A 17,596-nucleotide genomic window follows, 5' to 3' on the forward strand; every position below is an offset into this window, starting at 1 on the left:
TGATTTATAATTTTTCTTGTGATAGTTTTCGGTTTACATAGCCTGTGCTTGCATGCTTTTATCTTATTGCTATGTATGTTTATGGGATGTCTGATTTCGGTTTTACTACCTTAATATTCGATCTCATATATTGTGAACCCTTGTGGTTTGGATGACTTTTTGATTTAGCAGGATTAAGTTCTAGCCCATGTTCGGAGGCTTTATCAAAGAACCATGAGGGGTTCTGGTAGAAACAATATGTGAAAAGTCACAATATGTTGAATCAGTTTTGGTTTAGCATAAAAGCATATGTGTTTCGACGGTTTTCAACTTTTGCTTGCAATTGTTAAAACCGATTTTCAGCCTTTCTCTGGTAAAGGTTGGTTGTTGTTATTCTTTTGTTTTTGCATAAGGATGACAACATGATGATATTTTGATATCAATTCTCCCTGGACGAAGATGCAATCATATTGGAGAAGTGGATGCGAAATTTGAGGTAACAATCTTGTTAGTTAATTGTTTCCTTGTTCAAGAAAAGCATGAGTTTATATCATATATATTTATTGCTTTTGCTTAACAAAATTTCGGTTCAATTGATGTTTATTCCATGATGAGTATGTGGATGTGTTTGATTCAGTTGGTTCCGGTTAAGAAAAATCATTGTTGTCTTGCTTTATTGTGTGGTATCAATTGTTTTGGCTTACAAAAATTCGGTGCAATTGCGGTGTTTTAATGCTTATGTTGTTTCAATTGCTTCCGGTTGAGGTGAATAATTATGCAAGTTGATTTATGTTGGTTTGTATGAATTATTTATGGTTTAACGAAATAAAAAGTGTACGGGGTTAGTTGTTTAGTCCAATTCGATTCCGGATAAGAGAAACTAAGTTAATTCTGATCTTAGTTAGACTTATTGAAGTGAGGTTTCGGTTATTCAAGTCTAATCGAATGCCTTAACAAGAAATGCTAGTTAACTAACCTAGTACTTGTCTTGTTTAAAATTAAAAGGTCTAAGTTTATGGATAATTAGAACTTGGTGAGAAAAATAGAGTTATCTTTATTTTGGTCTTATCGAATTAAGCGGTTGTTTTTGAACAATCGGTTTAGCAAAGGGACTAAGGTGCTTAGTTGATTTCTGTTTTGCTAAACTAAATTGGAAATATTGTTTCGGACAATTGTTTCCTTGGTAACATATCAAAATAAAATTACTTGTAGTTTCGGTTCTGATATTGGTTATCAGAACATGATGTGTGGAACCCTCGTGCCTAACTCTACAGGTTCCAAGTCTATTTTGAGATTTGTAAGTTTCTTTTCGTGTTGTCCTTTTTTTTCGTTTCTTTGTCATTTTGTGAAAAAGGGGGAGAAATATATGGAGTAAACAAGTGATACTGGAATTGATTTTATATTGATTGGTATCGCTAAGGAAAAGAACATTGGTGTTTAAATGTTTTATCTAAACGAAAGAGTGAAAGCACAGACTAAGAGGGAGTAACATGTCATATGAATTGGTATAACAAAGACGTGTGGATTGAATATCTACCTATCTTCCTTAGGGGGAATATTAACTTTGTTATTATAATGTCAACATCGGCATTTTCAAGGATTGAATGTAAGCAGTTTACTGTGATGTTGAATTCGGGAATCAAACGTATGTGTAATGAATTCTTGTAATTTGTTTATCCATATGATATAAAAGTTTTGTCACTAAAATTGACAAAGGGGGAGATTGTTAGAGCATAGCTCGGTTGAACCCACCAAGCATTGGTATGTCAAGTTTGGTTGTCATATTATAGTGAATCAAAACTCATATTAAGAGTCATTTGATTATGTACTAGAGTTAACTTCGTATAGGTTAGCTTGAAAGTATTAGGATATGAGACATTACAAGTATTGCGAAGTCTTGAAGATGTGAAGAAGCAAGGAGCTACAACGACAACAATCATCCTTCTACTTGAGGTTAGTGATATTTGACTTGAACTCCATAACGTATCTTTCAAGTCGTGCATATCGAAAACAAAAATGCAAAGCATATTTGAACTCTAGATAGACATAGTATTAAGGAATACAATACGAGGTTTATTGCTTAACCATTAAACTTTGTAGATAAGACATCGCCATAATCATTTGAATGCTATTGTGATTATGTATGGGTATGAGGTGAGGATTTCATCCAAGGGAACAATGTTTACATGTGTTCTATGGAAGTAAGTTCATAAACTTGTTTGTGAACCGAAAAGGAAATTGCCATGTGTTATTGGTTTTGTTATTCATTAATTATCTTATGAACAACCAATATGTGTAATTGAGTATAACCGCTCACAACTTGTATGTGTTCTTGGTAGAACTATTCACAAAGGCCTGACTTAGGTATTGGTATGACTTTTATTAGTGAAACCGATCTTAAGTAATCACCTGAGATGGTATGATCGGGTTTGTGATTTTATGTCTGACCAAATATGGGAAAGGGGAACCGATCCTAGTAAGAGGCGCAGTACATCACAAAGGGGAACCGATTCTTGTATGAGGTGCAACAAGGTTTATAGCAGAAAGGGGAACCGATCCTATGAACATGTGCAACACGTTTTTAGGCAAAGGGGAATCGGTCCTATGGACATCTGCAACAAATATAAGTTAGATACCATATATATGTGGGGAACCGATCCTAGTACCTAGTCAACTGAATTTTGGAAAGCTAGTGTGACTATGCACAGTACTCACATGGAAGGTAGAACCGAAACTTGTTTTCGTAGAACCGATAAACCCATGATTGTCATTGAATGTTATTTGATCAATCACATAGTTCTTGAAAGTCAGATGAACCAATTCTAAATTTGTTTGGAAGTGTGGCAAATCGGTTTCAAGGTTGTAAGTGTGAAAGAGAACTTACAAAGTAAGGATGTCGACATACTTTAAACATGTGCTATGAATGTTTATTATTTAATTGTTCAAAGTTATTCCTTAATAGCTAAGGGAAGAGAATCCCAGGATTGAAACATAAATAAGTTAAGAATCTTTTAATTAAGGTATTTAACTTTATTTTGTAGGGAAATAAGAATTAGTAATGTGCATTTACTAATTAGAGATTTTTCGAGAGATTTCGATTATTATTTTTGGACAGAGCATTTCCAGGAATTATGAAAACCGAATTTGTGCTTTAATGAATATCTTGAGAATATTTTCGGTTTTGGAAATTCCTTGGTGTCCAAACTTCCTTGTCTATAAATACTTGAAGATTGCCTTTCTATCAAACTAATCCTTCGTAACAACAAGCTTCCTCTTTGTTGTGTTGTTACTGGTGTAGCCGCCTATTCGGAGAGGAGAGTAACCTAATTAGGCGAAATCTCTTACGGCCGCTCAGTTTAAAGTCTTCTTTGGGATTGAGAAGCTCTAGCGTGTACCGTTGGTGGGAAACTAGATAATTGAGGTTTATCTTTTGTTTTCATTGATTTGATTGACTAACGGTGGTTGAACTTTGATTGCACCTAGTTTGTTTATGCTTGAGAATCTTCTCTTCTGATATAAGATTCACGCAAACTAGTTCAGAGTTTCGACAGGGATCTTTAGACTCTTGTTAGTTCTAAAGACGATATTGTGATAATCCATTGTTAACAGACTCAGTTCTGTGCGTGATTGATCACAAGAGATTCAAGTGATTGTGTGCAGGTGTTTATTGAAGATCTAAGAAGATTTGAAGACGAAGAAGATATTGAAGATTTCTGATTTGTGGGTTCATAATCTTTGGTGTGCACAATACTTGTTTCGGTAAAAGAGGATTCAGATAATAATCGGTTTATCCTTGTGATAGATTGGATTGATTAATTGAGTAGATCGGCATCAACACAATTCTTTGGATTAATAGTGTTGTTGGCTTAATCTTAAACGATTACTTCGGTAATCGAACATAAGATAGATCTAAGGACCTGACGAAGGAGTTTATGTTAAGATAAGCAGAAGAGCCTTTTGTAAGGACCCTCAAGATCGTTAATGATATCAGACTAGTCAAGAGACGATTTAGTCGCTAATGGCTCGATTAGTTAACTTATATTTCAATTGATAGAAATTAATCTAACAATAATTTGATTACAAAACTAGTACAGTTGGATAGATCTCGAAAACTTATGCGAAATCGACTACTCGAAGGCATCAAACGGACCTTGAACGAGAAAGTTATCGCACTCTGAAATTTAGATGTCGAGGTTTGACTAAAGTCAACCGTAGTTGACTTTTCTGTTGACCGTTTAATCGCTGACGCTGACCGGAACCTCTGACCGTTGACAACTTTCGACCGAACCTTAGTTTCATGTGGACCTCTCTCTAGTAATAGGTTACCCCTTAATAGTTCCTAAATATTACATAGTGAAACAGTCCGGTTAGGATACCTGGCTTTCACCCAGACGACCCGGGTTAAAATCCCGGCAATGGAATTTTTTTCCCAGCTTGTTGTTAGGTTACCAACCAAAATCTTTGTATAGTGAAACAGTAAATAGGATTTAATTTATTATAATTTCGAATTTGAATTTAAAGAAGAGTTATCTTCTTCTTCACGTGAATAAGCTGGTGGTGTTTATGTTTGAGGAAAAGGTAGGAAGTAGGAGGTGTTATTGGAGATAAGAAGACAGGTAAGTTTTAGTTCAATGAAAAATTAGTAAGATGAATGATAAAAGAACATGAAACTAGGAAGAGTAAACTTGAGAGTAAAGAGGAGGAGAATAACATGATAATGGTAGGATGTAAGTTTTGTAAAAGAGATAGTAGTAAAGATACAAAATCAGAGATTTATGTTTAGACAGAGAAGTTTAAGGGTATTTTTATCTAGATAGTGAATTAGAGAGAGAATAAGGAACAAGGAGGTGTTCTTGGTGTTCATGGTAGAAAAGGAAGATGATGATGAAGATGATTGGTGATGGAGATGATATAAACTTGATAGAATAATAAAGGTAATGTTTGGGTAATTCATAGATAGTGAATTTATGTAAGAGACCATTCAATCAATTACTTTGGAAATCATGGTTTTATGTGAAGTTTGTGTGTCTCTGCTCAATATTCCCGCATGATTAAGATTGATTTTAAGTTGTTATTATTACGTGGATTTTAGCATGAAAATATAGATTAGTCTCTCACCTTTTTATAGAGCCTGAGTTTGCTTAATTTGGACCATCATGGAATTAGTTACGAATTTTCTAAGATCACCCTTTGCGACTGAATTTTTGGGAACAACAACGTGTAAGAGAGTAAACAGGCTTTTCTAGGTATGTTCGGATCGGATTTGGCTTCTAGTCAAAGCTACAAAGTTGTAGAGGAGATCCTACACTTTCTAACGAGCCATTAATAGATTTATTTGGATCATAATTGAGAAATCTAGAGATCACCAAAGTTAGGTGTTTGTGCTATATAGAAGTATGAATTTGGAAAAGATAATTGAACTGCCTATCAACTGTTTGTGAAATTGTCTGAGCCAACTCAGTGAGTTAGCCGAGTTGAACCGATTTTGTGAGTCAGAGTCTGACTAGTGTGTCAGACCAAGTCAGATAGGTTTAGTTCTGAATTGGATTAACGGGCAGCGCCGGGTCAGGCCCAATGGGCTTGGCCTTTGAGCAGAAATTGTATTTTGATTTTCTGGGACACTTAGAGCCCGAATTAGCTTTCAGTTCCTTCTGCAAATTTGGATTGTTTTTCGAGGGCTTTCCGATGATGCTCAATTTGACCCTATTTGAATAAGTAGATATTGTTTTATACCAAAATCACTTATTACCAGGTTATCGAACTAATAATAGAATTAGAGTCATTAGTTATTCCACTTAGCCCTTAACTGGAGACTTGTATGAAATATTGATTTGAACCTTGTATGAGTCTATTGGATGAATTCTTAGAGTGTTTGTGTGATTAACCATTAGTCTATATTAATAACGATCGATTCAAAGGATGAACCAGTTGGTCGTGGATCTTGAGGTATGCATGGCTTGTCATCAAAAACAGGTGGGAACTCTGTAACCTTCTTGTAATCATTAAGTTCTTCTTTATCTACGAACATGGTGAAACTTTATTATCTGTGTGCATGGTTGCATGTACTTTGATGTATTACTTCTATGTTACTTTTGTATGCAATGCATGTTATATCTGCATGTACGATGTTTTCCTACGATATGTTTGTCTGTGATATGCATTGTGAGATTTCCTTGCGAGGATTGTCTGTGTTTCCATACGGCTCTTAGCTAAGTTAAGTATGTTGGTACACCATCCGGTTGAATATTATTATAGTAGAGCGGTACGCCATCCGTCGGCAATAGTATTATAACTATTTCATTTAGTATAGCGGTACGCCATCCGTTTTAATATTACTGCTTATTAAGATAGTAGGGCGGTACGTCATCCGTCGGCAATAGTATCTAGTAGGGCGGTACGCCATCCATCTTGATATTATATATACTATTTTATTTGAGGGAAATCATTCGTGTGCATATTATACTTGTTTGTCTAACTTTCTGATCTTGATGGTAATATTCTGAATCATGGTTTGTATGGGCACTCTGTGTGGACGATGTTATTATTATTGATTAGGGTTGCTCTCATGTCGTCTTCTCCAATGAGTTTGACGAGGTTAGAGTGACACTTGCTTCATGATGCATGACTTCTTCTTGTTTCTTTCAACTTATATTCTTTTAGAACTGTGAAGCATGTTAGTGATTACTTGAGAGTTAAATGTTTCCATTGAGCACCCTTTTGGGATGATGTGTTCACTCGTTCCCACTTCAGTTTTCAATTATCATAAGAAAGGGTGCAGTGAAGATATTCGTTTTCGTAGTTTAAAGCGTTACCAAACTAAGTTATTTTCATGTATATCTATATAAGTGTTTTCTTTCTTTATTGTAAAACAACACACAAATATATTTATATCATTTGAGAGTTCTTCATCTCTTGATATCAGAGTGTTTTGGGTTTAACATTTGGGGTCTGGATTTAGTTCATTTTATGTATTTATGATTCTTAAAATCGTTGATATAGAATTGATGCTTCAATTAGGTTGTTAAACTATTAGCTAAGCAGGTTTAGTAAATGAGGCGTCACACCTTTGTCCGACTCATATCACTTGGTTGAAGAGAGTTGATACCAAACAGATTTGTTGTTCCTTTACTGTTTAGAATACGAACCAAAGGAATTGTTCCAAGTACGTGATTAAGGTCGGAGGCGTGGGAATACAGACGGAACTAGGTGAACTATAGGTTTAGTTGCTTGGTCTAAACTATACGAAGTTAGGTGTAATTTTGTGTAGCGTCTTAGTCCTGAGAGTACTCAATTCTGGACAAGGTCCCGGATTTTTTCTGCATTTGCGGTTTCTTCGTTAACAAAATCTTGCTGTGTCATTTACTTTATATTTCCGTATTATAATTGTTTTATTATAATTAAAGTAAATTACACAAACATTAATTCCTATTTACTTGATAAGTGAATCCTATTGTGTTTGGTTAGTCCGAACCTTTTTTTATCAAGTAACATACTTCGTTGTTATATTGTCTCGATCTCGTATCCATAGACAATCACATGAAGTGTGAACCGATTAGTTGTATTGTCTCGACTCAGTTCATAGACAATCACTTTCGGAAAAAGGACTTATAGGTAGGAAAAGTTTTAGCTTGAGGTATATTTGGGTATCCTCGCCTTTTCACTATTGATATGTATAAATATCCATAGAGAGAACATAGTAGAAACACACCGAAGTTCTCTTCTTCTCTTTCAAAGCTTTGTATATTACTCCCTCCTATACGATGATGATATATAAAATTTCTTATTCCTTCCTGAGGATTCAACCTCGTTAAATACTTGTTCTTCTTGTGTGTGTGTGATTGTGTTCTTGGAAATATTGGAGTACCGTTGTGCAGTGCGAAACCTAACGCTTCCGCAGACTTTGGGGCAACAATTGGTATCAGAGCGATCCAATTATCCCAACACTTCTCCCGCACTTGGACATAACCCAATAGGGTCCGACCAAGATTTTATCAAAAACGATTTCACCCGTGTATTATTATATATTGTGTTATTAATCAAAGACATGATAAAAATACATAAATAAAATCGTAATTACAGACATAATTTTAAGACAGACTTTCATGAAAGAAACTTTATCAAAACTTTAAGACAGACTTTTATGAAAGAATTTTTATCCTCTGTATAATCTTTTTAAAAGTATACGGTATTAAGATGAATGAGATAAACTTTGTAACAATGCTTTTACATACTATTACAGTAATTAGATGGAAATGTTTTCAGAAGATGATACTATATGGTGATATACGTCAATGCTTTTGAACAACATTTCACCAGATTCTTTCATACATTTCAAATAAAAAATGATAAGCTCTAACTTCCAAAAACATATTGAAATAATCTTTAAACCTAAAATCCTATTTATAAAAAAATAAAAATCTAACAAGAAGAGTTGTATCTAGTCCTTAGTTAGCAAGATTATCTACGATTTTAAAAAGGGTGATTTGTAGACAAACCCTTTTGTCATCCGATCCCAACTTAAAAATAAATAAATCTCAAACTTAAAAAAAAAAAATCCCAACTTAAAAAAAAAATCTCAAACTTTTAAAAAAAAATCCCAACTTAAAAGAAAATTTGTTATTACCTCCGAGTAAGTTCATATCGATATCATCACCATCCAGAACCCTTGTATCTGCCCCCATTACAATGGCTTTGACTTGGTCTTTCAATACCACACCAACCATCAATGACCCCCCTGTCATATAGATGTGCAAAGTATTTGAAGATTTATCAAAAAGGAATTCAAACTCAGAGATAACCAAAGTAAACAGTAGTAATTATTCTGAAGCATGAAGAAGCATGTTATCTTCTTATAGAATGTTTGAAGCTGTTATCTTCAAGATGATCATTCGAAGTATATATGAATATAAGTAAACAATAGTAACAATCCGAAACATGAAGAAACATCAACTTAACATACAAATTATAGACCAAAATTGTGAAACTCAAAACTCTGCCTTTAAAGTAGATAGATAGTTGTGTTATTTTTCCATCAAGTCACTATATTACTCTTTAAGAATTTGTATCCAAAATATGGCGATAATATTTTTTTAACAATAACAAGAAATATAATTCTAATGATATGAAATATGGTGATATACAATGCACTCTTTTAGAATTTGAATCCAAAATATGGCGATAATATTTTTTCAACAGTAACAAGAAATATACTTTTAATGATATGAAATATGATGATATACAATGTATATAGAAATCAAAGTATATATATAAATCATGAAGAAACAGTTGTCTTCTTATACAATATTTTAAGTTGTTATCTTCAAAAACAAAGTAAGAAGCATGAAATCTTACCAAAAAATATGGGTTTTTCTTCATCTTCTCTATTATGGGTTACAAACTTACTGAATGGCTTCTTAGAAAGAATACAACAAAGGGAGAAAGAATGGTTTTAAAAAGAATACACACAAAAGGGAGAAAAAATGACTTTAAAAAGAATACAACAAACGGATTTAAATGGTTGTAGTACGAAGTCCTAATAACCAGTTGACTAGTACAGATACAAGTTTCGTTCATAACTTCTCTCTCTAAATTGTGAAGAATGGTACCAAAAAAAGTCTTTTACATCTTACCCCCTTTTTTTTCCTCATATCAAAGGAAACATAAAATTAATTAAAAATTAAAACGTTTTAAGTTTGTTTCAGTTGATGGTCTTCACCATCTTGATTATAGTGTCCTACTGTAATCATTTTAGGACTTTAAATTATCATCCGTCATTTTAAGACTTTAAATCAAGGATTTTATTATAGGACGGATACATAGATTTATCATCATGGAATAAGGATAAAAAAATAGGATAAATGTAAATAATAAATGTAAAATAAGTTTTTTTTTCTTTTTTGAGAATGATTGGTTTATATAAATAAACCGGCTAAGAAACTTGAACTAGATCACTAAAGGTTTCCCTAGGTAGGTATATGCCTCCAATGTGAGCCCAAATCACCCGCTTCATAAAAGATACATAAGGAATAACTTGAAAAGGTACTCGTTTTTGTTGCCTCGTTAAAAACCAACAAATAAGTTGATTTGAGATTTGTGTGTTTTTTTTCTAGCCGTTCAATGGTTGTAGATAGATAAATCTAACACACAACATGTAAAGATTGATAAGTTGTAACCTAATAATTGTGCGTTAATTATATTTTGGAGAATTGAAACCTTTGAGGGGTAAAATTAAAATAACTCTTTCGGTAAAAGACTTGGAATAAATTGACGTGATCACATCATATCACGTCATCATCAACACAAATTTAAAAGTGAACGCCAGTAAGAGAGAGAGAACTTATGTGTTAGGTGCAAACAATATTATTTTGAACGTCTGAATTTGTTTTAGTTTCTTGTTTCGTGTCAGTCCAGACATAGTCCAAACGTGATATTTGAATCAAAAATTATACTTCTGATCAACTGATAATTATTACTTCTGATCAACTGATAACATAGGAAAAACCAATCAAAACCCAACGAAAATTATCCTCCAAATTACGACAAGAAGTACTTATAGTAAAAATTCCTTCAAGAGAATCATCAACTCGTCACTATTGTAGTGCATGGCATTGATCCCCCTCACAACTTCTCTGTTTCCATCCTTTTTGCTTGATACTTCCCCATTTAAGAAGTCATTGGAGATTTTACAATTCTAACATAAAAGGCAAGTGATTCAGAATATTTACACACTAGATGTTTAAATGCACATTAAAAGTTTTTTCGGCTTAATTAAGTCGAAAAACTAGATTGGGAATAAAATTTTAGAATGATTTTTTTGTTAAAGAAAGTTAATTTTTTATGAAGGATTTTTTTTTTTTTTTGCTTCTGGCTTCTAAGGTTGAGTTATGATTTTGGTATCAAAACATCTTAAAAAAAATTAAGATGTTTGGATACACCTATTTTTTGGGTCAGGATATATTAACGAAAAGATCTGTTTGGCTTAATCACTTATAATCAAGCCGAGAATAAGAAAAAGACAATGGAAAATTTTCATTTAAACCATAAATGTGTATATGCATGTGTTAAATCAAACTTGCTACAGATTGAAATCTTGAGATAGTGAATAACTTACTAATTGAGTAGCGGGATTGAACATGAAACGGTGGTGAAAATGTTTGTTGAGTCTCTATCAAATTTAGGGTTAGAGAAAGCGTTTTACAGCAAATTTGATGAGTTTGACATTGAAGTTGGGAAGAATGATAGCATAATTAGTCCTTTCTTCCGGTCCAATAAATAAAGTAAACAAAAATATTCCTTTCATTGTTTTACTTAGAATGACATTGGTGGTGGCGGCAAAAGGCATGGCAGTGGTGCTTAGTCAACTGATTCTCATCATGTCTAATGAATAGGCGAATAACTATAGTGGTGCTTAGTCGCAATGAATATCTTGGATCCACTTACCTGAGAAATTTCATTGTAGGCTACTATGATAAGAAGAGAACCCTCCGCTGAAAATAAAAATTTAATCTAAAGAAGCAGAGTTTAGAGAAGCTAAGATATTCAGTTTTTGTTTACAATCTGAAAGTGATACGCTATCAAACACAAATCAAAACTAATTCTCGTGCCATGTCATTCAATATATTAACCGTTAGATACTAAATATCCAATGATAATTATGTTTTGTTAATTGATCCTTTTTTTTTTAATAAGAAAAGAATCTTATTGATAAGAACTTAAAAGATAGAAACATTCAGTTCATCTCTTATGAGAGATTTTAACCATACATGGAATATTGAATCCCATGATTGATTGACTCTACTTGTTTTAGCTCTTCTAGCAAGAGAGATCGCTACCTCATTTGAATCTCTATGTACAGAAGTGTACTTCCAAGACTGACCGGTGTCATTGTAGTACAACGGTAAAGTTACTGGGTGATGATACCAGTGATCTGAGTTCGAAACTCGCCAACACCATATTCTTTATCGATCATAAAAAAAGCACTTGCAAGACTGAAAACTCCTACAATCTCTAACAACGTTATTGTTTGTCCACCCTAACACTTGTGGTACTATCATTGATTGCCTTTACTACATTAAGGCAGTCTCCTTCCAAGTGAAGCTTTTCAACTGTGGAAACTTAAACCATATTGATAGTTTTAGGGCTGCCAAAGTTTATTTAGAAACACCTTAAAAAATAACTTTTTGACTTAATTAACTTGAATTGTTGGAAATCTAGTCGGCAACAAAATTTTAGGATGATTTCTAAAAGTAAAAAACCAATACGAGGAACCGGAAAAGAAAAAGAAGGTACTTTTTCTGATTTTTTTTCCCTCGTGCCTTCTGGTTTTGGACCGTTTGTGCGTGCCTTCCTTGAATACATAGGTGCCTAGATCAACTTTCCGGACCCCTTGAACACTTGTTATCAGATCAGGTAAGATACAGGACAAAGACTTTTCCCGTCTCGATTTTTCCTTCACGACGAAGAAAAAAAAACACCCAAATCCCAAATTCCATATCAAATCATCAAAAAAAAAATTCAGCTGAGTTGATTCAAAATCGAGAACAAACCATGGCAGCATCATCTGCAATGAATGTGATGTTAGCAATCCACGAGAAGAAAACAGTCTCAGTAGAATTATACAGACCATTACGGAATTACATCTGCACTCATTATTCAGAACGCGAAGCTCAAAACCTAGAAGATGATTTACAGATTGTGAAACAATATAGATCAGATATTGAGAAATCATCAACAGATACACCTGAAATTCGTCGTGATCTATACCAATCATATTTCAAAACCCTAGTTGTGTTAGAATCAAGATTTCCAATATCACCAGATAAAGATCATGTGAATTCAATTAGTTTTATATGGTATGATGCTTTTAAGACTAAATTGAAAGCATCACAACAGAATATACATCTTGAGAAAGCTGCTGTGTTGTTTAATTTAGGTGCTGTTTATAGTCAAATTGCTTTGAATGCTGATAGATCATCAGCTAATGGTTTGAAAGTTGCTTGTAATATGTTTATGGCATCTGCTGGTGTTTTTGCTTATCTTAGAGATAATGAATCAATGAAAGCTACGACTGGTTCGTCTTCGAATACTTTGGATGTTTCTGTTGATTGTGCTGGTATGTTAGAGAGACTTATGCTTGCTCAAGCACAGGAATGCTTCTTTGAGAAAGTTACTTCTGAAGGTAGAGGTCCTGGTCTTTGTTCTAAGGTCTCAAGGCAGGTCAGTTCTTACATTTCTCTCTCAATTAGTATAATCTTTTGTATTGCAGTTGGCCATAAAACAACTATAACTGTCTAAAATTGTGTGAGGCACTTAAGGTTTATTATCTGGGTTTGCAGTCTTGGAATAGTCACATCTTTTTGGTATTTAGATAGATTCTGGATCATATAAATCTTGTTCTGGTGGTTGTTGAGTTGTACTCATTAAGACTTCAGGGGGTTGAGCATGCACCATAGTTAGTCGAAGAAAACACACTTATATGTGAACTTAGCTTAGTGATATAGTCTACAATTCATTTATTTACTCTTTGTGTGAGTTTAAGCTAAATGTACTGAATATATGTGGATTGGGTACAGGTTGCTATTTTCTACGAAGACGCTTTTTCAGCTTTGAATCTTGCTCCTCTCAACCAGCATTTCGACCGATCATGGGTGTATCATGTACAGCTAAAGGCAGCTCTGTTTCATGCTGAGGCTTGCTACAGGTCAGGTTTGGAACTACATGCTAAAGAGGAGATTGCGGAAGAAATCGCACGATTGAAGAGTGGAATTAGTACCTTGACAGAGGCAAAGAAATATACGAAAGGGGTTGCCCAACAGGTTGTTGATTCAATTAATAGATTAGAAGTTATGATGAATCGCAATCTAGAGACAGCTGTTAAAGAAAATAACAGAGTTTATCTCATGAGGGTTCCTGCACCTGACTCGTTGCCCCCTCTTCCAGCACATTCTCTGGTCAAGCCCACGCCCATGGGTGAAGTTTTGGATGCAAGCAAAGAGAAGATGTTTGCAAGTCTTGTCCCTGACAGTTCCTTTAAGGCCCTTTCTAGGTACACTGAAATGGTTGATGATATCATCAGGACACAAGCCGAGAAGCTGCAGCAAGGGAGCGAGTTAACCAGAGTGAGGCTTAAAGAAATGGAACTCCCTGAATCAATTCTTGCTTTGGAAGGGAATAGTTGTCTCCCAGTGGACATTAAAGAAGATGTGGAGGCAGTTCAGATTAGTGGTGGTCCATCTGGTTTTGAAGCTGAATTACAACAGCTTAAGGATTTGAGCAGGGTGAACCACGAATTGTTGGTTCAGACCGAGGAGCTTTTGCAGAAAGAAGCGAGAGAAGATGCTCAATTTCGTACCCAATTTGGGACAAGATGGACTAGACCTCAGTCCAGCACTCTTACGAAGAACTTGCAAGAGAGATTGAGTAGATTCGCCGGGAACCTTAAACAAGCTGCAGACAGCGACGGACGAATTGAGCGTTCTATAAGAGATCATGCTGCTCTCATGGAGATCCTTGACAGACAGCCGGTACGTTCTTTTCTTTGCTTTTGTGTTCATTGCGATGCTTGGTATAAAATTAGCTTCAAACCCTAACTTTATAATCTACTGGTCCATAATAAGAGAAGAAAGCTGATGCACTATTATATGCAACTTTGATAAGTCATGATTTGGGGTTCCCATTATTATTGCAAACGTTGGCTTAACGATCTATTGGCCTTATAAGTTCAGTTTATGGTGTTGGCATCATGCTAGTTTTATCAATTCCTGTAATATCTCCTGGATTTGCCAACAGTTTCATGATATGCATGTTAGTCAGTACCATTAGGTTTTCAGTTCAGAGGACGGTAAATCCTAACCCATCTTATATGACTTTGATCTGGATCAGATAGAATCTGCACTTCCTACTCTTGCAAGGCCAATAATGTCACTGGACGCCGGTGAAGATGCAGTTGTGGGAGCTTTGAAACATAGCTTGGTAATATTACTTCTCTTTATGGTGGTCTTTATAGGCATTGCCATGTTCTATGAATTAGTTATTTGATCTAGTCAGTTGGCTATTCTTCTTTGGTCGCGTTCGCAAACCTACCAACTGATGCTTTCATCTGTTGCAGAGACATTTGGAGACACTTGGTGCTCAACGTGCGGGTCTCGAGGACATGCTTAAAGAGATGAAAAGGAAGGTACAATTTTGAATCCTGAAGTTTATTTGTTCATTCTTGGTAGAGGGAACTTCTTAGTAATGCACTCCAAAATGGTCTTGGATGTTAAAAGATATTGCTGTTTATCGTTTGCTCTTTGTTGCAGGATGATATATTACCCAAGTTGATGACTTCTCCTGGATCATATGATGACCTTTTCAGGAAGGAGATTGCCAAATATGACCATGTCTGTGAAGAAATTGCACAAAATATCGATGCACAAGAACACTTATTAGTAAAGATTCAGGTTATCTCTTTGCTCTAGCTTTGAAGTGGCGCTATCATTTTTGTAAATTGGTTTCAACTCTCTTGCACTCTTCTTTGAACTAGAAGTATCCGCTCAATCCTTATTCATCTTCTGAGGAGTCAGTGAAAGTTTACCAAACCCATCTACTGTAGACACATATTGAATTGTACTTTTTTCTTTCTACAGGCCCAGAATGATGAATTTGCTGCTTTATTTAATCTTGAAGACTACAAAGGTGAGCAAACTATTTTCTTTGTGGTTATTCTTTAAGAAACAGGAGAGACTCTGTTGAGCTCATTTGACTATTGAACAAGCAATTTATTGTTGTTTTTGGAACCTTTCCAGCATCTCGTGAGAAGAGCTATAAACAAATTCAAGCTGCCATAGCTAAGTTCCGAGAAATCAAGGAGAATATTAATGAAGGATTGAAATTTTATGTTACTCTTCAGGTAAAAAAGACTTTTGCATCTATTTTCTTCTTCTTTTTTACCTCTTAGAGTTCTCTTTTTGTGGTAGGTAGATAACAACATATTGTAGTATAAATTTTGCATCTTCTGCTTAATTTAGGCTACCTTCTTCTCTTTTTATTTGTGTTACTTACATGGTAATATACTCGAGTATAACTTGCTTTCATTGATAAAAGCCTCTAATTTGATTAAAAGTTGAGATTATAGATAACAAGTTTACATCATGCAAGATTGGAAATCTATAATCTTACAGTTCTCATCTCAAGACCCTACTTCATTTATGATCGGATGGCTGTGCAAATTCGATGCTTAGCGTAGGTTCTAATAAGATTTAAGCTATCTCTTCAAATTGCGTATATATATTCTCACAAAAACTCGCATGGTTCATGTTTTGTACTGGACTAGGCCCAGTTTTAGTTGATTTGATACACCTTAAGAGAAAGATACTTTAGCCATTTTTACGTTATAATTTTCCAGTATTAAGAAATTTGAATAACTCTTTTGGGGTGGTATTGAGCAGGATGCAATAACCAATGTAAAGCAGCAGTGCAGCGATTTTGTCATGACAAGAAGCATCCAATGTAGGGAAATGATGGAAGAGGTACAAAGACAAGTAGCAGGTCTTAGCTTTCAGGACGGTAAGAATCACTCCTATCCTCCCGTTGGGAACCAGCAGCCGCAGGCTCCTAGAACATCATCGATGCCACCAGGTCCTCAAATTCCACCAAATTCTCACCCTCAAGCACCATATTATCATCAGTCCATGGAGCAACCAGGGGCGCATGGATATGCTCGTCCTCCACCCTCATATGGCAACCCACAGCAACCCCCATATGGTAACACACAGCAACCACCGCCTCCCTACCATTTACAGGCCACTGGTAGCCCCTATCCACCACCTTCTCAACCCCAACCCCAACAACCTGAATATGGGCAACCAGCTTATCCTGGTTGGCGGGGTCCCTACTATAATGCCCATACACAGCAACCTGCATCGCATCCTCCACCACCATACGGTGTTCCTCCTGGTCCTTACCCTCCTCATCAGCAAGGACCTGGTGGCTACTACAAACAATAGTTTGGACCATTCCTTATTTGTCTGTATAACATTCTATTTGTTTGGTTGGTGAATTTATACTAGGTAACAGATGATTCAGAACTTGATCTTCCTTTTGTATTGATCTGAATGAGGAAATGAAAACTTTTATACTTCGTACTAATAGTGTGGTAATGTTTAATAAAACGGTCATATAATGAATGCGAGTTTGTTGCTGGTAAAGGAGTTGTTTTCTTTAGTGAGATTTCAACATTTTCATTCACTCTTTTGTAATCTCTTGAAAGGCCGCAAGAACCCTAAGTACAATGCAAAGAGATTCTTACATATAATTATCACTGAGATTCTCAGTAATAGCAGAAGGCCAGAGAGGGTTCGGAAGAGAAATTTCACCTGTCATCATCATAACGGAGTTGAGCAAATAATCTGGCGAGATTATGAGCTGCTGAGCTGGTTCTTACTTCTTAGAACTCTCAAAATCAGTTTTACCTTCTTTAAGATGAGGGAATCATCTCTAATAATGCAAGAGGCTGCACCTGAGCTTCACAGCTAATTGACAACAAGCTTAAAGAACGCCATTTTACCTCGGCCACCAGTTTCATCTCAAAAACCATTGATTTTGATGGCTCATTAAATGAATGTCTGACGACAAACTA

The 17,596-nt window shown here is 35.1% G+C and overlaps 1 protein-coding gene across 1 annotated transcript; it reads left to right on the forward strand.

Annotated features, from left to right (window-relative positions):
- The first annotated feature begins 12,525 nt into the window (after positions 1–12,525).
- LOC113282185 (vacuolar-sorting protein BRO1-like) lies at positions 12,526–17,181 on the forward strand. Its single transcript, XM_026531150.1, has 8 exons — positions 12,526–13,194; positions 13,551–14,501; positions 14,860–14,949; positions 15,086–15,154; positions 15,279–15,419; positions 15,606–15,654; positions 15,765–15,868; positions 16,407–17,181. Exons 1-8 carry the CDS (start codon positions 12,526–12,528, stop codon positions 16,962–16,964), a joined length of 2,631 nt encoding a protein of 876 aa, XP_026386935.1. The 3' UTR covers positions 16,965–17,181.
- Positions 17,182–17,596: the final 415 nt, after the last annotated feature.

Source organism: Papaver somniferum, chromosome 5 (assembly GCF_003573695.1).
Source record: "Papaver somniferum cultivar HN1 chromosome 5, ASM357369v1, whole genome shotgun sequence".
NCBI classification, from domain to species: domain Eukaryota; kingdom Viridiplantae; phylum Streptophyta; class Magnoliopsida; order Ranunculales; family Papaveraceae; genus Papaver; species Papaver somniferum.